The sequence below is a fragment of the Gambusia affinis genome, linkage group LG03, assembly GCF_019740435.1.
Source record: "Gambusia affinis linkage group LG03, SWU_Gaff_1.0, whole genome shotgun sequence".
Lineage (NCBI taxonomy): Eukaryota > Metazoa > Chordata > Actinopteri > Cyprinodontiformes > Poeciliidae > Gambusia > Gambusia affinis.
In genome coordinates, this window is record NC_057870.1 from 10,847,053 (window position 1) to 10,868,602 (window position 21,550).

General features: G+C 39.9%; 1 protein-coding gene and 1 long non-coding RNA gene across 3 annotated transcripts in view; one reads left to right on the forward strand and one right to left on the reverse strand.

Annotated features, from left to right (window-relative positions):
- Window positions 1–22: 22 nt before the first annotated feature.
- ccnh (cyclin H) lies at window positions 23–4,818 on the reverse strand. 2 transcript variants are annotated; one of them, XM_044111526.1, is made up of 10 exons: window positions 4,615–4,818; window positions 4,352–4,476; window positions 4,143–4,265; window positions 3,980–4,053; window positions 3,262–3,475; window positions 3,017–3,180; window positions 2,865–2,935; window positions 2,654–2,759; window positions 269–332; window positions 23–182 (listed from the first exon to the last, which is right to left on the reverse strand). In XM_044111526.1, the coding sequence occupies exons 2-10, from the start codon at window positions 4,466–4,468 to the stop codon at window positions 156–158; spliced, it is 960 nt and encodes a 319-aa protein (XP_043967461.1). In that variant the 5' UTR covers window positions 4,469–4,476; window positions 4,615–4,818; the 3' UTR covers window positions 23–155. The 2 variants fall into 2 exon arrangements, with proteins under 2 accessions (XP_043967461.1, XP_043967463.1); XM_044111528.1 differs by having other exon boundaries at window positions 4,588–4,796.
- Window positions 4,819–5,794: 976 nt separating this feature from the next.
- The window catches only part of LOC122828269, a 44,558-nt gene continuing 28,802 nt past the window's right edge, over window positions 5,795–21,550 (forward strand). Inside the window, exon 1 of the long non-coding RNA XR_006370194.1 lies at window positions 5,795–5,874. This is a non-coding gene — a long non-coding RNA (uncharacterized LOC122828269). The remainder of the gene's footprint in view (window positions 5,875–21,550) is intronic.

Here is a 21,550-nt window from a genome sequence, read left to right on the forward strand (position 1 = left end):
TTTGGGACAAAAAAACAACTAGTAGAAAAATACCTTTATTTCTCAGAAAACACAACCGAAATGTGCACTTAATTTTGCCACATTTAGATTTTTTTTCACATAAAATACTGGAGTCAAGCAGGAACTTTCAACAGTTTCATTCCACAATCTCAATCTCATAGGAGGTCTTCATCGGTCCACTCCTGCAATTAAACAAAATGCGGCTGATTAAGATTTCTGGGGAAAACATTTTATAAACATTTTACTCAAATGAAGAAAACTGTCCAACCTCTTCGGTCAAACGAGGTTCTTTGGCAACATGGCCATCTTCTTCATATCCTCTTTTTCGTTTGCTGCAAGAATAAAAAAAAATAATTAGAATTTGGTAAAGTGGAGCGGTTTTACAAGCAAATTAATAAGTGGTGAACTATGTTTTGTCTTGTTGATGATACAACCATTTTAAATGATTTTAGGCATAAATGTATGGCGTGCCAAATGTGCCACAACCTAATAAAGCACTAATTATTAAAGTTTGTAAGAAATTAAAACATTTCAATTGTTGGATATTTAAGTAAATGCAACATTTCTTCAGTAATTTGCTGAATGCATTGTGAATTTAAATTGCGTTTAATACTGACCCAATACTATACAAATGTCTAACGCTGACTTTGAGAAAAGGAGGCAGAAAAAGAATATGATACAATGAATGCTAAAGTAATATTTGCTTTTGATCAAAACAATTAAGCAAAAAAAGTTATGTGTTGAATTGTGGCACTTTTGGTCCTCCAGAAGGTCACCAAATGGTAGTCTGCACCTCATCTTCATAGTCCTATAGTCTAGTTTACCCCATTCATATCAGTAGCTTTCCCAGGAGTCCTATCAGAGTAACATTCAACAGCTTGTGTCTTTGAAAAACATGTCCGTTTTATTTTACAGGACAGAGTGCACCATCATGTCTCTGGCCGCTGCCATCCAAGTAATGTGAGTTTTACGGATTTCCACCTGCAAATCCCGTAATAAGATCGCGCAGCCAAAGCGACGCCTCGTTCCACGAGTTATGAAACTGAAGACTCCGAGCGAGTCTGTCCGTTTACTGTGCGCACGTGGCGGTACAAATGCAACGCGACCGTCCACCGTGGAAAATCCTTGCTGCACAACTGAATATCGTCTTTCCAAAGCCCTTGTCTGAATCCAAAATCCGTCAGAAACTTTTGACGTGGTGACCTTGCGGGAGAGGATCTTGGTGCACTGCACTGCAGAAATCTGACCTTTTCTATCCTGGTGTTTCTATCACTTCCTCACAAGTCTAGAACAGTTATGGGAAGGAAGCAGGCTTAACGGGCTTCCTGTTTGGCTACTCCTCTTTGGACAGACTGTGGGGAACGTGCCGTTGGAGGGGAGAAGATCCAAAGTACGGAAGTAGCAATTTCTGCTGTCATCAGGGAATTCAAACACAGCACCTCTTTCCAAGACAACACTAGCCTTAATTCCCTTTCTACTCACAATCATCCTTTCACCTGATTTTTCTAAGCTTCCAAACCATTGTAACTTACACTGCATTTGTTTTTTTCCCTTGCAGCACGAACCCAACTTTTTATATATACATATATGCTGCTTTGTATGTTATGTAGTTAGTCTTATAAGGAAATACTGTGTTTGTGTATGATGTAGCATAAGAGTGCTGAGAAAGCTGCATACGTAGAACCTGTCCTGTGCATGTCTTAACCCTGAATGGATCGTGCTTTAGTGTGTGGGCCTACATATATGCTGCTCTAACAGACCATCACCTTTACTCCCTCTATGCCTTTGGATGAAAACAAAAAGCTTTAGCTACGTTGCAGTTCCCCCCCCGTCCCGTCACTCCGTCACCACAACAGGTGGCGTTTCCTCTGTGCACCTTTGCTGCGACTGTTTCTCATACGGCTCCACTCCAAGTCAAACCACACACAGATTCATCAACCTTACGAAGCCGTAGAGGTCGGCCTCAGGGGCCGCCCGACGGCTCGAGAAGCTGCAGAGTCTGACCCCTGTGCCTGTTGTAGCTCGGACGTTTACCAAACAGTTTACTGTAGATGCACTTACTATACCGCGGACCTCACAAAGTGTTAGCAAGCCACCGGAGAGAAATGAGTCACAACCACTAAGCCTATAAGTCAGCAGCTGTACCTGCATCGGAAACGCTTTACGGTGTGAATGACGCGAGTAGTGACGCAGCTTCTCTGGATTTCATACAGCTGATGTGTTCCTTTTTATTTTTCTACCCGAGACTGAACCTCGAACCTTTTGCATCTTAGATACGACCTGACTTAAATAAAACTGTTATTGCATACGACTGAATGCCTGCGATTATTCACTTAGGCATGATGTGTGAAGAATGGAACCAAATGAAATTGAAAATAATTGTAAGATTACAATAGTAGGACAGTCTTTAGATTGTAATATATAAGAGACTGTATTTTATATGTAATTGTAATTTAAGTCGAAAACTGTTGGTACCTCTGATAGGAATTGTCAAAAACTTTCAATAGAAATCACTCTGCATCATTTTTTTTGTTTTAATTCTTATTAGTATTTCAGGTACCAAAGATGTTTGTTGCCCAATGATTGATGTTGACTGCGTATTTCCCATTAGAAAGCATGAAACGGTTATCCAGAGCTTTCTTCATCTCCTTACTTGCTTGAAGTAGCAAATTCAGCGTGAATTCTCTCCAGCTTGTGTTTGTAAGCATTCACCTCCTCCTGTTTGGGAAGTTCATACTTCTTCAGGAGGGTTTTCATCCCTGCATAAATAAAGACAGGACACTTGAATCAAATCAGAAGTGATGGTTATGCAGCTCCGCATCGCCATCTTGTGGAGAGAAACTGAATGACTCCGTGAAACTCACGCTTCATGGAGTCATACATCTTCGAAAGAGTCTCTTTGTCCTCTTTAAGGCCCAAGCATTCAGTGAGGTAGCTAAATGGGGGAAGTAATTGGTGACTGAAATATATATATATATTAATTAATGACAACTCAAATAATATTTCCGATTGGTACCTTTCCATCTTGAGGCCAGCTCTGGAGGCGCTGTTCAGAATGGCTGTCAGAGCAATCTGGGACGGAGAAAACAGAAGTCCTGCATCCGTCATGGCTGCTTGGGTAAGGAAATCATCAGCGCTCTTCCTCAGCGACTCCGGGTTCTCCAGCGTCGGGTATCGAGTCTGATGGGAGAAAAATCATCTTATCTTTAATTGTGAATGATTTACTCGAGCGTAAGCATCATCAAAACAGAGAGCACACACCTTGAGGTCAATGAGCAGACCCTCCATGGGTCTGTAGGGGTTGTGGACCACCAGGTGAAAATTGAGCTGCTGGATAAGAAGCAGCTCATACTCTAGGATTTGCTCCACGACCCTTTCCTGTCCCGCCGGACTCTCCTGCAGAAGATTTCCCACGAACTGGGTGCTGGACACGTTGAACTCTTCCACTTTACAAGACAGGTATGCACACGTCAGCCTGAAGCAAGGAGGAGAGGGCCAAGAAAAAAAAGGTGGAGAACGTTACAGGGAAGCACTGGCGCTAAGTGGTTTAAAAACAGTCAACAGAGAATAAGACAAACTGTTGACAACTCTCATAGTGAGTTGTTAATATGAAACATCCACACATTTAACAGGTTTAACTCATCATTCTGATATCTTAAATGAGATGCAACAGAAGTTACAGGATGTTTGACCAGCAGATTATACACTATTAAACAAGCTTTATACTGACTTCTATGCAACATATCTTCAGTGTTGTCCCATGAAAAGACATAAGATATTTACAGAGTGAGGGATGCACTCACTTTTGTGAGATACTGCATCTGCTTCCAACCTGTCCACAATATTTGCATTACAGGTTGTGAAATAAAACGGCCATACGTACAGACACGATGTTACGTAGTTTCAAATTACATTCAGCATTTATGTTCAATAGAAACCACATCAAACCTTACAGCACTCCCAAATTAGCAGCACTCACATGATAATCCTGGGGTGATACTCCATGATCGAGTTGTTCAGGTAGAATCTCCTGAAGTACATGATGGCTGTACCCTGCAGATGTGGGATTAGGTGAAACATGCTGCTCATTAGTCTGTTGGAGTGACTGCTGCATTGCGGAAAGCTCGACACACAAAACCTACCACCACAGATTTGGGCATCGCGGGTTTAAAAGCGTTGCAGAAGTCCAGCAGTCTCTTCTCGTAGTGTCGAAACAACGCGTCCTCCTCGAGGCGATCCAAGATCATGAAGTCACTGACACCGGGCTAATTCAACAGAGAATCAAAATGCGACGAAAGCACACATGATGTTATAAAATGCTGTGGTTGTATTTCAGGCTGCCTCACCCTACCTTTCCACTTTCTAGCGCCTTCCTACGGAATTTCTCATTGGCCGTATACCGCGTCTGCTCCAGTTCATCCTCGTTTTTAAAAGTCCAGAATTTCTTCTGTGAGCTGTTGTGGAACATGGTGGTTTCTGTATCAAAAAGAGGACAAAACGTCTCAATAATGTGGATATATATACAAATATAAAGAAAGTTGACAAGAATAAACAAAAACCGATCAACGTTACCAGACTAATGCTCACATGTATTCACAACATTCAGCAACTTACGCTCGCGGATCTAGTTAAGCATCACTCCACTAAATGACTTTAGTGTACACCGGTTATGTGCGTTCAGAGACACGGTTTAAATTCCTCGTAAGGCTAAAGTCGATATTTTATAGAGTAAAAACAGACTAAAGTACTCTAATATGAATCTCAGCGCGTCACCATTGTTGAACGCCAGAATGAGTCTTCCAATGATGACGTATGATTGTACCGTAATATATTTGCTGCCGTAAAGTAGAGTGCTGTGCGCGAAACAATGTTAGTATGGGGTGCAGAAAGTGCCAATAGTATGAAAACAACAACAAAACAAACAAAATAGGTTTGTCAACAATGCAGTTTTACAATTTAACTTTCCCTGTCCAGAAAGGGTCAAGGTTAAAAATAAAAAGGGCAGAAAGTTCTTCTTCTTGTAAAGCTTGAAAGATGGTTGGCGAACAGCATGATAGTACTTTACCACCACCAGCGGGTACGAAGTGTGGAAAATAAAAACAAAACAAAAAACAAACAAACAAAGACATGCTGAGATGCATTCAATTTTTTTTAACCTGGCAATTTATTTTTGTCTTTCAATGTATTAATTTTAACTTTCGTCCATAATGATATATCCCTATTATTTGAGAGAATGCAGGTTTTGTACAGTAACACCTTACTTAATTTTAAATTATTTTTGGCAACAATTCATAAAGGCAAAAAATGCTGGTCAAAATGTGTGATTGTAATGAGCCAGTGTAAAAAAATACTTTTTGAAAGACACTATAATTATTACATTAACCTGAATATGTACCATGTATTGCAGTTTATTTCATGCAAAACAAAAGACATAAATTAAACCTTTTGTTCAGATTGAAAAATTCCAACAAAACCCGTGCTTTAGCTACATACATAAATGCAAGACCACAATGCACAGAGTCCACCTTTGGATGTAAAACTTAACCCTCCCAATCCTACTTCGAAAAGTTCAGAGCACAGCGACTACTCCCTGACTGTCTCTGTTGGTCAAATGTTTGAATCTGGATCACAAATGGCTGAGCGCAACGACGATCGAATCACACAGTATGTTTAGACTGAGCCACTCAACCCCCACCAGTGTTTCCGTATCAGCCCGTCATTTGCATAAACATGAGTAATTTATGAATAATAAATGCCCCTGCATTGAGCCAGAGCCTTTAATTTGCATATCAGCACAACCTTAGTGCGCGCGTTACTGTGAGCCCTTCCAGCCGGCATAAAAACCAGAATCAGAGAGAAAAAGTGCCTTAACAGGTATGTGCTGAAGACTGTTTTATAATCTTAATCTCCTTCTCCACAGGCGGTAAAAAATAACTTGTGAGAGCTCAGTCTGTCTGTAGACGTGTGTGACTTGTAGCCTGTGCGTGCTGCGTGAATCAGGATTGCACCGACTCCATCGCTCGGTCTTGCCTGCCCTGCGAATTGCATAAACATGAAGTGCCGATGCATTATTGATGAGAGCCTTGCAACGTTTACTGTACGAGCGCGCGCACACGCAGACCGAGTGTGTCTGCGTGGATGTTCGTGCCTGTGCCACGTGCGTTTTCGCATAATTCCGCAGTGTGTGATGACTTATTTCTGGCGCTCACTCTTGTGCTATAGTTCTGGGTTTCTCTCAGTTGTCTATATATTCTCTTTGTAATCTTGGCTGAAATGGCTATTCCTCTTCCTTACTTACACTCGACCTGCTTGAATAACTGATTTGATGTTGAAAATAAAACCGTGCAAAGAAGGCCTTGGGAAATAGACTACATTGATCGTACAAGCAGTGTTTTATTTGAAATCACACCTATATTGCATTGCCAGTCTCCCCTGATTAGGATAGCTCCGTCCCCTCAGAGCCGAACCTGCACTCCTGTCTGTTGTACTTCAGCTGTATATGAAATGACTGCACTGCAGGTCATAGACCCAATGTCAGCTAAAAATCTGCCGATGATGCTGTGCAAGACGTCAACGTGTTACTGTATGCAGTTTTGTAAACTATTCATGATCCTCGTCATAATGGTTGGTGCAGAATGGGAGGAGAAGGAGGAGAAGCTGGGGAGCACCCACCCCTCCGCCCCAAATACAGAACAGCTTTTCTGTTTTCTTCAAGGTAGTAATCCCAAAGCAAACAATTTGCTTGAATTGGTTTATTTGTCTTTACCAAAAGTGGTAGCACCTCTTGAACCTTTCCATGTTATTTTGGTCCATTGCAACCATATGCTCTAATACAGGGGTGGGCAATTAATTTCTTCAGGGGGCCGCATGAAAAATCTGAAATATGTTGGAGGGCCGATCCAGCAATGACTCAAATTTAATCTTGACTCATTATTCATTTTCTCATACCTCTTGTTGTAATAAAATATTTAAATCATATTCTTTTGTTAAGAAGAATATTCAGTAAATATTAATAAAAATTAATTTGTGGTTTGGCTGAAGTGAGAATTAATACTATCAAATTAATAGTTTAAAAAAATATCACATGTGAATTTATTTTTAACTTTTTAATCTCTCCACAATTGAAATAGTGTGTGTTATATTAATCAACTGATCAACTGCATATATGAGGAATAAATGGTTTTAAGTGTTGGAAAAAGCCTGACGAACCTGCAGTGCTGCAACTTGAAGGACTAACACAAAAGTACCTCCAATCAGATGCAAATGAATGGGAAAACAAGTACCACAAAGTACTTTAAATGCAGCAGAAACTTAAAGAGGTACACACACAAAACTAATATCACTTTAGGTAACATTAAAATAACTCATTACAAAATGTAATTACAAAATGAAACTGTAATGACTTGAAAACTTGTAAGAACCAAAACTGAAATACTACAAGGAATAGACAGCTTCAAGTATCTTTGTCCTGGATTCTCTTTAATAAACCAACTTTTTTCCTGTGAGATTTGGACACCCATCTGTTGTCACGCCCACCAGTTTGTCCCAGTTCAGACCCAAGCTTTCCAGACACGCATTTACCTCTACTAAGAGCTCACTCCCTGTTGTTGTCCCTTTCATTGACCGCATGCCTGCCAGCTCCTCCGTGATGCTAAATTCTGCATTGATCCCGCGCGAAGATGAGCAGCTGGGCAGTGTCCCGTATGTCACAGCTCTCATCCAAAGCCAGGGAAAAATACCGGTACTCAAAATCATTCACGCTGTCTTTCAGTTGCAGCACCAGGTTCGTCGCGATGTCCTCAATCCTTCTCGTTACGTTTGCGGCGGGAGAGGAGATGTTCTCAAAAGCGTCTTTATTCTCAGGACATATTAGCACTGCTTAATATACTCTCCGTCAGAGAAAGGTTTGCTCTTCCTAGCAATCTTGTGGGATATGACAAAACTTGCCTTGACTGCAGCTCCTCTAGATGCCAGGCGTTTTGTAAAAAGTGTTTGTTGAGCTTGCAACTTGGCTATAGTACAGACGACTCAGTGACGTGCTCTTTCTCTGAAAAGTTCTTGTATCTCTTTCTCGTGTTTGGTCACATAGTGACGGTGGATATTATATTCCTTTAAGCACCACAAAACTAAACACACGGCCTTGCCTTTGACTTCAATAAAGAAATATTTCGCTGTCCATGCCTTGTTAAAAGTGCAGAATCAACTTTTCTTTTTTTACCGTGAGATGACATTTTGTGGGGATCGTGTATTAGGCTGCTAGCATCACCTGTCGTCAGATGCATTCATAAACGGTGCGTCAAGCCCTTTCAAAATAAAAGACAGCTGTGTCGCATGCACACGAAAATACGGTGTTTTGTTTTGACTGGGGGACTTTCATGCCATGTATCTGGCCATGGGCCTTAAAATGCCCAGGTCTGCTCTAATATTATATTGTGAGGCGACCGACCAACAAAAAGTAGAGCATAATTGTGCAATGAATGACAACAATGCACCGTTTTAAAAGTGTTTTACTACTGAAACAGTGAAACCTATGGAAGCAGTCCACTACCTCAGTGGTTTGTAGAACTATCTTTTGCAGCAATTAGCAAGAGCTCAACTGAGTTTAGCTAAATCTTCCTGTAAGTACATATGTTCAGCAATGGCCTCAGATGTTTGTTAGAGAAAAGCAGCGCAAACAGCTTCATGAAGACCAAGGAACATAGCAGACAGGTAAGGGATCAAGTTGTAAAGAAGTTTAAAGCAAGGTATGTTCATGAAGCAATATCCTAAGCTTTTTTTTTTTAAAGCTTGTGGCACAATCTTCAAAGCGTCGCCATAAAAAGGAAAGAGCATGGCACAACTAAAGATGTGCAAAACCTGTAGTAGATACTGGCCCAAAATTTGAGGCTGTAACTAATTAAAATGTGGTTCTAAAAAGTGTTGAAGCCATGGGTGGTGCTGAATAAAAAAATGCAGGTCACATTTTTATTCAGAAAATAAAAATGTGATTTTCTTGCTTTTCACAATTAGACACTATCTTGTGTTGTTCCATCACATAAAAACCAAGGTCAATAATTCATACCCAAATGTAGAAAAAAATAACCCTCGCGGTATGAAGACATTATAAATTTTGATGAAGGTTCCCTTGCAATGTGAATATTCATATTCTGCTCCCATCCCCCATAATTGATTCTGCAGTTGCCAGGGTAACAAGAGGTGACAGTGCTCATGTCAGATGCTCCTCCAAGGACAGTTAGGTGATATGCCGTGCTGGCTGCTGGGCATCAACTATGACACCTAGGAACAAAATGGCCGCCACCTCTTTTGCTTTTATTTGTTCATTTATTGTTTCCCGCGCTGGCCTTAAACCTTTTTGGTTTTTATTGTGTGTGTGATACGGATGATGCGGGATCTTCTTGGTGTGATTGGTGTGACTGAAACGCGCTGCAGAGCTGAGCCGTCTGATCCCCTAGAAAGACGGGGCTGGAGAATTTAGAAGTATGTCTGGATATTTGCATGCAGCTTTGTGGTTCGGCATGTTTGTACACTGGTTTGGCTCAGGTTGGCATTAAGCGTTTGTTTTTTTTTCTCTCTCCCTCTCCCCGCCCCCTTCCTGTCCAGACGCTCCGCCACCACCTCTTTCTCTCTTTCTGTCTCTAATTGAGCTTTGTGTCTACCTCCATCTCCATTCAAATCCAGACTCATTTGCATACTGCCGCTCCATGCTGGACAGCTCCCCAGCTGTACAGTACGGGACTAAATAAGGAACACAGACCCACTTTGTGTGATGTGAATACTAAGCAGCCAGGATAGTCATTTTTCTGTTTCCCTGGAAAAAAAAAAATCCAGCCACCTAAGAAATAAGGGGTAAATAGAAGGGCTGTAGATTTACCAAGTCAGTGTATTCAGTTTTAACAAGGAAAGCTTGCATGTAAGATGTGTTAGTATTTGATAAAACCAGACACTCAGTTGTCATATGTGCTATATTTACCAATGTTTTGTTTTTTTTCAAAGCCAGCACCAAGGACTAAAATCTGCATTCTGCTACTAATCACATGGCAATTTCTCCCATTCTGAACACACATTTTTTGCAAATGTAATTCAAGCTCGTCTTCCCCCGAGCTTATTCCTACCATTCTGTCCTACCAAGGCCTCTGATTTTGAGCTCTGTTTTTTTTTTGTTTTTTTTTTAATAAAGCCGAGACCCCATCTGCATTGACAAGTTCCAGGGGAACATTTTTCCTTGAGTGCGCAGAGATGTGTAATAATGTTGTATTTTAGATGCACTCCAACGGCACACTTAAATAGAAAACGTTAAGCCCACTCTTAATGGGAGCCTTAAAACCGCCACAAGGCCAATTTTCATTTCTAGTATACTGGCGGAGATTTGTGACATTTCGACTCATTTCAGGCGCTCAATCAAAGCCGTGGCTCCAGGGAGAGCAAAGCGAGCCGTGCTCTTTGCAGCAAATCCAACTGTCCTTGGTTTGCCATGCACACATCTCTTCCTTCTCCACGGTCGGACCTTTGAGAATTGTGATGAAATTTGATGACCCATTTTAACTTTACCTGGAAGCTAAAGCAAACTGTGCAAGAACCCTTGCTGTTTTCTCTTTCTTTTTCTTAACGAATTAGATAAAAACAAACAAAGGAAAAACTGAGTCTTTCATGCTCATTTGTAGATGGCTGCGTTGATTAAGATTTCAGGAAGTGAAAAGCACAGCTTAGCTTTTTGGGGGCAGCACAGACAGAAAGGCACTATCTTTTTGTTGTAAATTCAAATACTTTACAATAAGTTCTCCAAATGACCTAATTGATGTATTTTGTTTATATTTTTATAAGTATTATGTACGATGGTTTTTAAATTCCCTGAACTATAAACAGGATCTAAAGCATCTCCCTGTTATTACAGTTTATGATACAAAGGATTTTCTGGTCCCACAAAAGCAAAAATGTATTTTTTTTAAATATTATTTTAGTAAATATTTTTAGAAATGTCTGAACTTTGCCATAAATCGCCTTTCATCTGCAATTTAAGCGTTTTATAATTCATTGTTAAATTGTTCTAGCTTCGCACATGGACGCACGCGTGTGTGTTTGCGTGCTAATTCATTTGCGTGAATAGGATTTCAGTTCAGAAGGGGGGGGGTGTTATGCATCTTAATCTAATTAAGAACTGATGCCTGAATATAGATGATGAATTATGAGCTTCAAATTGGGGGAGGGCAAAGCATGTTTGATCAACTTGCGTTGCCTGGTAACCATAAGCCATTTATTTCAGAGTTTTTTGTAAAAAAAAACGGAGGGGGGCACGCTAAGATTTAATAAACATGTAGTCTTCATTAAAATGCAAAGCAGGGTGGCAGGCTGCACCTGAAGGACAGGAAAAATTAGGCAGGGTAAATTCTCTCCTTACAGGTGAATTGGTGACCTTCTGCAGCGTACGCCTGCCAAAATGAAGCCAAAAAGCCAGCAAATCAGACAAATAAGCTTTCAGCTTATTAAATTTTTACATGGACTGAAAGTGTGCTTGTGCATAACGTCTTGTAGCATTTGGTTTTAATTTTGCTACCACACCAAAGTATTGATTTTCAAGTTTACCCGCCCACCCCCCAACATGCTTACATTTTAGATGCCCAATTCATTTCAGAAAAGGAAAACAGATTAAATGGTAAAAAGGTAAAAAATAATGCACATATACACATTGTAAAAGATTTGTGTTAGATTTGCAGTAGCCACAATGATAAAAAAAATAAATAAAATATATATATATACATTTTGCAAATATCAATCATCAGGAAATATCAGTTTTTTTCTGTCTTTCTCTGACACTCTGTGGCTTCCTCTAATTGACAATGCAAAAACTGGGTATTGAAGTGCTCCAGCTACAATCACCAGGCCCCCTCCTCCTCCTCACCTCTTTTGTTTTCTAATTGCTGCCATCCCTTTTCGTTACATAGAGCACATTCTTATAAGTGCACCAGGCCCTGCTGGAGAGCATAGAAGGCTTCCCGTGGACTTTCTGTGGACTTCAACAAAAAGCCCTGTCAGGTAGATCAGCCATTAGGCGCCAGTCTACATTGTCTCTGACAAATTTGACGTTTAAAGTACACGCATAATTCGACAGAGCTTTCTGTGTCCCACAAATTGCCAGCGTTTTTATCCCTGGAAATGTCACAGACGTTGGATTGAACTTATGTCTTTTTTTTTTTTTTTTTACAGCAAACATGTTGGAAAATGCTGTTTGAAAATCATCAATGATAAAAATGCAATTTCTGATGCAGATTTGGACTGTGTATATTGAATAACAATAATTAGTATTGTTAATAATATCTTTAATGTAAATTTTGTGCCCAATTTTACACATTCTTTGAAAAATATTTCAGACGGAAATAAATAGACTCAGAGATGAAGGTTTTTTTCTAAACCAATACGGATTGTCCGTCTTTGGTGAGATCTGCCGATTCTGTTACCATGATTGTTGTTTTTTTTTTGGTAAAGATAATAACACATAAAAAAGAAGAAACGTTCCCTCGATAGATGTAGTTCTGAATCTAACGGAAAATGAAGGAATTGCAAGTTTATTCTTATTTATGCATTGAAGCATTTCTCCCAAGCTTTTATCAGAGTTGTTTTAATCGCAGTAAAGTGTATTAAAGCATATAGTGATAGCTGTTGCACTTATGGGCTGGATAATGATGGGACTTTTTAGTTTTAAATGCATTTAATGAATAGTTAAAAAAAAAAACAAAAAAAAAAAACCTAAGCGATTTTTCAACGTTTGGCCTAGCTGTGTTGATCAAGATGATCTTGTTCGCTTTAGATCTCTGGCTGACTGATGGATGCGTCGTTACAAATCAACAGAAATATGGATACATCCCAAAGCCCTCTTGATTTCTTTGTCTAGAGGAAACATTGAAGCAAAGCAGATTAATGTAATCATCAATCCGCATAAATGTTTACGTTTCATATTTTTTCCTGCTCTCATATGTCTGCACATTTGTGCTGAATTATGGTTATATCTTTTAAATTGCATTTCTTAAAATGTTACTGTAATAGAACACTAAATACACACACACACACACGCACGCCCACACGCACAGGCACTTCTTCAAATGTGTGAAGGGATTTGCTCTCTCTTTTCACTAGATGGAGTAAGAGCATCACTTCCCAGCCTTTGAAGCAACGTTAACTCTCCCTCCTTCACACCTTTTCAAACACGTATTTGTTGATGAACATCCAGAAATCTATCAACTTGTATCATCTTTACAAATTTTGCCGAAGAAGAAATTTGGTTTTGTTTTTCTGGTTGACGTCCCTATAAAGTAGAAAGAAAAAAAAAATACATAAATAACACAAAAACTAACATATGGAAATGTCTGTTCATTTTTTTCCCCCCCCACAGAATGCGGATTATACATATGGGTGATTTGCTGAATATTCTCTGCAGTCTGAACAAACCCATCACCCGCTCTGTGTGCTTGTTGTGGTTGCTTTTTTAACAAAATCACATCCTGCTGTACAATATTTTTGATTCTATTTTAGTTTCTATATCTTTCTCTCATATTCCCAGACTCTCAAAATTGCATTTCTCTGCAAATCATCAACTTTTTCTCCCTCCCCCTGGCTTTCCTCCGTTTCTCCTCCCACCTCCCTGCTTCACGCGTTCAGTTTTAAAGTAGCGTATCATTAGCTCAATGTTGTGTTATGGCCCGCTGTTGTTCGGCTCTGCCCAGCTCCTCGGCGTGCCTGAATTGGCATGGGAAAGAGACCGGGGGAGACTGTGGAGATGACAAGTAGCTCCTTGATTAACCCATACAGGCCGGCTGAACCGGCCCACACTTTGCCCGTGTTCTTTATTCATTTCCCTGCTCCCTTTTCTTTCAGAAAGAGACCCAATAAGGCCCAGCAGGTGAATGTAAAGAAACGCGAGAGGACTCCCCTCTGATCAGGCTTTTCAGGGCCCGGACAAAGGGCCGTCCCACCTCTTGTACTGCTGTATTAAGACCCTGATTAAAGCTCTTCCTGTTAGGGATTGATTGGGGATGCAAAGCTAAAACCAACAAAACCCGCTGCTGCTGGGGGCCCTGATAATGACCGGGGGCCCCACCTACAAAGCACAGGCTTCAAATGATTAGTGGGTTTTGTTTTCTTAGTAGGTGTGTGTGCGTGTGTGTGTATGTATGTGTTTGGAGAGAGAGATGAGGGAGGGGCGAGTTGTCTAATCATAGCAGGAGGTCTTCAGACAGATAGTGCTAATTAATCAGTAGCCTCAGGAAGACAAAAAAAGGTTTTTCCTCTTTTTTCTTCTTTCTTCCTCTAAACATCTGCATCTTTATTAAGAGTGACAGTGTGTGAGTCTGCAGGCAAGAGTTGCCGATGCTTGTTTGTTTCCTCTGTTTGTAACTTGATTAGTTGACGTTCAAGAACCGTACTCTGATTTGAGGTGAAATAAATATTGAACACACCAGCAGTTTTAACAACAAATATATTTCTAATGGAGTTCCTGACATGATATTCACTCCAGATGTTGCTAACAATCCAAGTAACCCACTTGTAAAAGGAATTCAAACGACAAATTGGTCAGTAATTATTTATGAGGAATTACTGGGAGTAAGTGTTGAAACACTTGAAATGCATTTAAAACTGACAAAGGTGTTTTGCTTCAAGATGGCACCTGCATACAGAAACTGGCGGCACACATTGTTGATTGTTTCCACATAAACTGTATTTAAATTTTGGAGGGTCTGATGCCCTCTTCTATGTGCTACGATAATCTGTTCTTTCTACTGATTTTAAATTGCCGTCATGTTGGATGATTGCCATTCTAGAAGCTTTATGTTATTTCTTTGTTTCCTTGGCTATGTATTTTGGATTGTTTGTCTTCAGAACTCTATAAAGAATATCTTGGTAAAATCCTCAAACTATGTTCCAGACATTTATATAAAGTCTGGAATTAGCATATGCTGACAAACAGCATCACACCATGACATTTCGACCCATGAACTTTACTGTTGCTGCTTTTCTTCTCTAAACATTTATGGTCTCATCTGATAAGAATCCTAATTTTTGGGTTATCCAAATGGTATCTAATTTTAGATAGATTTCAAAACGCTTTTTTCTTTTCAACGGCAGAGAATTGTGGAGACACCGTTAAGTCCGTGGCGGGTGAGTCAGTTACTTCATGCTTTCATGGAAAAACTAAGTGTTGGTCTTTCTTTGTAAATAGTCTGTGACTTCAGTTTTCTTGATCGTTCTTTTGACTCCACAGTCAGAAATCTTCTTATGGTCAAATTATCTTCTGTCCACTTCTGGATTTAGAAATACATTGGGAACTAATATTTTTGTTGCATCTTTTGCAACAAAAATGTTGCAAAGTTGTTGAACTAACTCATCAATTTTATCTACCATGAAATACTTCTTGTGTGGTAATGTTGACATGAAACATTTTTTATAGGCCACTTTTTAGGACTAAACCAGCTCACATTAACTTGGACTGATACAGGGGAATATTGCTTTCTAAATACAAACAGATTTTTGCATGTTTCCATGTCGTTTAGCACATCTATTTTTGCATGTGTTTATTCGTTATTCTCTGTGTCATTCTTGATTACTGAGCATGTGTCATGGAATAATTTGTGTTTATTTCTCTCTATGTGGGAATTACTTGGGTTGCTACCGACGGCAGGTCTTGTCGCTAGACTCATTAGAAATATTTTTATATTATATAAATATATAAACCATCACAGGATTTTGTAATCATTAAATTATTATTAGATTTTTTATTTAGGATTTACATGTATGACAGATAGGAGCTGCGCAACATAGTGCATTGCAATCTTCTCTGTAATATGAGCGTATATAATGTCACAATTGTAAAGCACTGCTTGGATAGAATGTTTAATAGGCTATCAAATTTCATGTGCAATTTATTTCAACTCTTTCCACAAATAGTACATTAGTCTAGTTGGATGGATTTTGCTCTCTTCTTTGCATGCTGGATCCAGATCTGAAATGGTAGAGCTTAGAGGAAGTGGTGGGAAATGGAAAATTAAGATCAATAAACAAAATGCGAGTTAATCACTTTGGATATCATCATCGCAATATTCATTATATATATATATATATATATTTATAAATGTCTAATTCTACTTAAAATATATATATATATATATATATATATATATATATATATATATATATAATCGTCTTGATCCTGGCTGTGTATTTTTGATAACGATTATTAACACTACATTTAGCAACAAGCTTTTCTTGCATGTTAATCCTGTTGACACGTGACAAGGTGGGAAACAATTTAAGCAGAAGACAAAATGCAAGAGTCTGTACGTAAGGAGAGGTAGAGAAAGGTTCTTCAAGAATCCATAAATATTGCATTTCTTTGTCTGATGGATGTTTGACACATTGTCATGTTTCCTCAACAAATTCCACTGTCATGCCGCTCCTTTCGTCAGTCATCTTCCAAACGGCGGATCCTGACAATTATCCCAGAGAAACTCCTGATCAAAACCTCCGTATTCTCTCTGCTGCTCAGTTCAATTTTTATTTTATTTTTTATTTATTTATTTTTTTGGGGGGGTTGTATCACTCTCTTCTACTTCTACTCAATCTTAATGTGATAGCCAAATTGTTTATTGCACCACTCCAAGTTCAATGCTGAAAAATTACATTTGCAAAGTGTTTGTGTGATGTTTATTTCAAACAATTTGTAGGGGCTGTTGATGCATGGAGTGAGTATGCAGGGTCGTTGTCAGTGACGCTTCTTGTTACACTGCAAAAAAGTAGAAAATTCATGGTTCCATCAGATCCTGGTATGTTTTTAAAAAAATTAGTGTTATGTTGGTACATCAATCACTAAATGTTATACATTAACTTATTTTGCATTTTGCTTTCTCTTTTCTTGAGGTACAAAGAAATAAAAAAAATAAAAAAAATCTTTCTTCCGACCTTAATTTGCTCAATGCATATTCTACAATTCTGATAATGTGCTAAATTCCATAGAAAAAAGTCTCCTAAAAGTTGAAGCTAAAAGTACAAATATAAAACCTTTGGTTCAGACATTCCTGGAGAGTTTGAGTATCAGGAGAGCAAAAAATAGAGGGAGACAGGTGGAGGAAGGCGCTGAAGAGGCCCTCAGGCAGCGGTGAGGGTCCTGGGTAGATTGGCTCTGGGGCTCCACAACCATCCTCACATCCCACACATTTTTATCAGAGCAGGGTTAGTGCACCTCAAGCTGCCTATACACTAATACATAAACACACTCATTCTCACACACATGCACGCACACGTAAACCTAGAAATCTGCCTACACTCACTGTTAGCCTTATAGCCTTTTTAACTTCTCCATGCACCTCTTCCTCCTACTCTTCTGCTATTAGCCTCACACACTCGGACCATCTGAATCCACCTCGGAGCGTATACATATATGTATTAGAGTGACGTGCAACTCGGTTACTCTCAAGAACATAATTGCTCTATAGCAATAAATTGCCACTCCTGCCTAAGAAAAAATGTCAGAGGAAACGGCACAGGAAAATGACATTAGCGAGGGACGAGAACAATTTCTAAGATGTAAAGTCATAAGAGATTTTCGAGGAATGATATCAATACAGATGCCCTCAATATAAAAAAAAAAACATGGTACAGTATACTTTAAGATTAGTTATGTGTTGCTTCTATCCTTGCAAAATAGGTAGACAGATTTGTTTTTGTTTTTTTTAATCAAAATCAACATTCATTTTATCAAGAATCACTGAAAATAGAACAAGTTCTTAGTTTTGAATCATTTAATGAAAAGGAAGAAACATAAATAAATTTACCAGGCAATTATTTTTCAGTGCCAGTCAGGGAAAACTTATCTGATTCTGACCTCTGGCCAATTTATTGTTGCATCTCTAACTAAACATGATGTTTTACATCATGTTCACCAATCACTTCATCTGCTGCTGTTTCATCTCCACCCTGTTTTTGTTCTAGAAGTGGCGTACATCTTGCAAGCATTTCTTTCTTGTGAATTCAGTTTTGAGGACGAAGTTTTCATATACAGGAAACACCCATGTTATTAAAATGTATTTATTTTTCTGGAAATATAAGTATAAGCTGTAAGTATCTGTATACTCTGCAACAACCATTAAGACTGGCAGTTCTGACACAACCCCTGTCTTTCGCTCTAACCCCCACCTCTGTCCTTGCCCCCGCCAACCCACCCTGAACAAAACCTATCCCTCCACAGCGCAGACGGTGGCACGCAGCCACATCCTCGACCCTCAGTGACAGCAGTGGGCCACAGAGGGTGAGCACAGGCTGTGTGTACCATCAAACACACGTGTCACTGTGAAGGACTGCCAGATTGTCAGTAACTCTTCTCAACCCTCCCTAAAATATCTCATGGTCCGACCATCAACCCCCTGCTTGTCTGCCACACTCCCGCACACCCACCCCACACACACACACACGCACACACACACACCTACAATCAGAGCAGCTCAGTATCCCAGTCTTTTTGACCCTAGTGGATGTGGATCAGTGCAGAAGCACTGACAACTCAGTCTCTGGCATGCCAACATGTCGAGTGACAATGAAGTGATGCTTTGAATCAAAAGTGCGTTTGATGCTAAAGAGTGGCTAACCCGATTTGACTGCCTAACGGGATTTGAGTGAGTTCAGACAGTGATACAGGGCTACAGAGTGTGGAGGGAGATGGAGCCCTGCCAGCACAATCTGCCTATTCAGTCAATAATGGAGGCAAATGCGCCAGAATGAACCTCAAGGTTCAGCATGGAGTTCATCTCAAATGTTAACCATTGGCCTTACATTCATTCTATTCAAGGTTTTATCTCTATGGCTTTCTAATGCCCTCTGCTAAATGCTCTTGAACATAACATGCATTTAATGAGGTGATCAGAGACAAGCACTATCATTCTACTATGTGAATTTTATCTCACTTATTCAGTTATAACTCTTATCCAGAATTTCAATCCAATCTGAAAAAAAATACATATACAGGATTTATAATTTAGCCCAAAATTGTTCATACCCCTTGCTTAATTAGCTGTAATGTTTTAATTTTAACTAAAATAAAATTTACTGACTGAATGCAATAATTAAATTTTGGGAGTAGTCCAGCAAGAATCCTTAGTTGAATCTGAAAGAGGAAATTTAACTAAAAATTAGGATAATGACAAGGAGGTCTTCAAGATTCAAAGACTTAGATCTCATCAAGATACATCATACATCATAACCGAGGAAACTCCAGTTTGCTTTCATGCCTTTTATTTATTTTGGTTGGTAATGATGCAATATGCTATATATCTGCAAAAACTCACCAACATGAGGAGATTTTTTAAGGTAGAGTTTTTAAAATTGTAAAAATAAAGTAATGTTTTTGGCAGACTTTCAACACGGATGTGGACCAACTAATCCAATTTTATACTAATTAAAGACGCTGTCAGAGTTTTCAGCTGCAGGTAACATTGTCTCCCTATAACCTCTAACCATAATGTTGCTTTTAGCCAGGATGTACGTCCTATTCAGAATGCCTTGGCTGTGCTGTCGCTAATTCTGTTAGAGAAAAGCATTTGATAAGTGAAGCTGTGCTTTTAAGGTGTTGTCAGGGGTGAGAGAGTATCACATTTGGTGCCGAAGTGTTGATTGTGGGTTAATGTGGACTAAGAAAATTACTTGACTATCATGATGCTCTTTAAGATCTATGTGGATGAAACTCCTGCAGAGTACGTGTTTTCCCCTCCAAAATTTTACCTGCAGTATCACTGTTTGTGTCTTGGGTTTTTATGTGAGATATAGGGTTTGCAACAGCCAAAGATGTGAAAGACCATCAATCATCGGCTCTCAAGACAGGCGATCTCCTTGAAATCCAGTAACAACAAGCAACATGTAATGAGTGTCAGAATAAGGAGTATAAGATCTGTCTGGAAATGGCAGATTTCTTCTACCCAAGAGCAACTTCAAGGCCTTTCTCAACAAGAACTGCACTTTAAAGCAAGTGTACAAACAATAAACTAAAGATACATATCAAAGATTGTTGACAGTGTAAGTCTCACATCCTCACAATCCCACCAAATGCTGGTTCTTCAGTTAGCTCCACAAATACTATTGTGATCTGCAGGCGTGATGCCACAATCATAAGGACCAAAACCCCTGGTCTTCTAATCCTGTCTAGCCACAAAGATGTAGATTCTCTGCCCCCATCTCTGACCTTTCTCAACCCCCTCGCAGCATGTGATAGGATTAGTAAAGCTGGGATCCAGAACCCCTGCTGCTTCACTGTGGAGCTCACCTCTTTACCCGATGGCCAGGTGGAGCTCTCAGAGGGGTGGATACCCGAGACTGATTCACCATGTGCTCCAAAGGAGGAGCTTTGATGGGTGCCAGGTAAGACAAGTTCACTCTGGGTCATCTGACCCCTGTGAGCTGACACAAAAAGATTCAGAGGATCACCTGCCACTTTCCAGATCAAATGAGGACTTAAGTAGGGGGGGTCTTCTTTTGTCAGATCTCTCTAGATGACCAATCAACAAGGGCAGAAACTACTGTACACCCTCCCCCGGCTGTGGCCTCCTGTAGGCCCAAGACCCTGTTGACTGCTACACCGCTGTTCTTCAGTCCAGGTCCCCTCACAGTAGCCATCAAGCTCTTAATTCCTACTCTCAGCCCATCTCTAAGTACTTTGTGCATAATGGACCTATAATCAACCTCTGTCAAATGGACCTTTTTCTCCCAGCACGTCCGCACTCATGTCGAGTTGCAATGAGATGGTAATTAGACATCATATCTACAGGCCTAATCTGTGTGTTCACATTCAGGTGCTTACAATCCTCTCCATAGCTGAGCAGTTTACTAATTTGGAGGCAGACTTATGAGAGGCTCAGTAAAATGGGTAAAATTTTCTTATAGGGTGGAAAGATGTGTAAATACTTGATGGGACCTGCTTTAATGCAACATTACAGACTGATAGATTGGCTCTGTGTGGTTTGTTCTGTGACTCTAGGGCTAGTGGTTGGATCCAGTTCCTTTTAGCAAATAACCTCATCAAACTGCATTGTATGACAGGGTAAGTGAGAGGTGTGGCAATTCAGGTGCCCAACACAATGCTCCCTGTCACTCAACTTCATTCCTGGGGGCGAGGGGGAGCAAGGGAGGGTGCAGCAGAGGCAGCCACAGGCCCTTGGGTCTGTGCGATTGGCCTTAATCCGCTAGCTAATAAGTTCAGAGAGGAGCCATATGCTGCAGTGCAATGTGTGGGGAGGGGAGTGTTGCCTCATGTTACTTACACCAGGCCAGAGCTTTCTTAGGTACCGCCCTCCCACGGTCTGTTCCTTTGTACAGGGGGATCAGCCCTCTCCACGCTGTGAATGGTCCGAATTGATTAAACCCCACCGTATAATTGTCAGCAAATCCTAGCGAATCATTTCCCATCCATTTGAAAAGTACAATGTGCATTTCTCTTTTTCTTCACAACTCCTTTCTTCTTCACCATCCCCACCTCTCAACGTCCTTCCCCCTCCTGTTTTTTTTTTTTTTCCCCTCTCTTTTC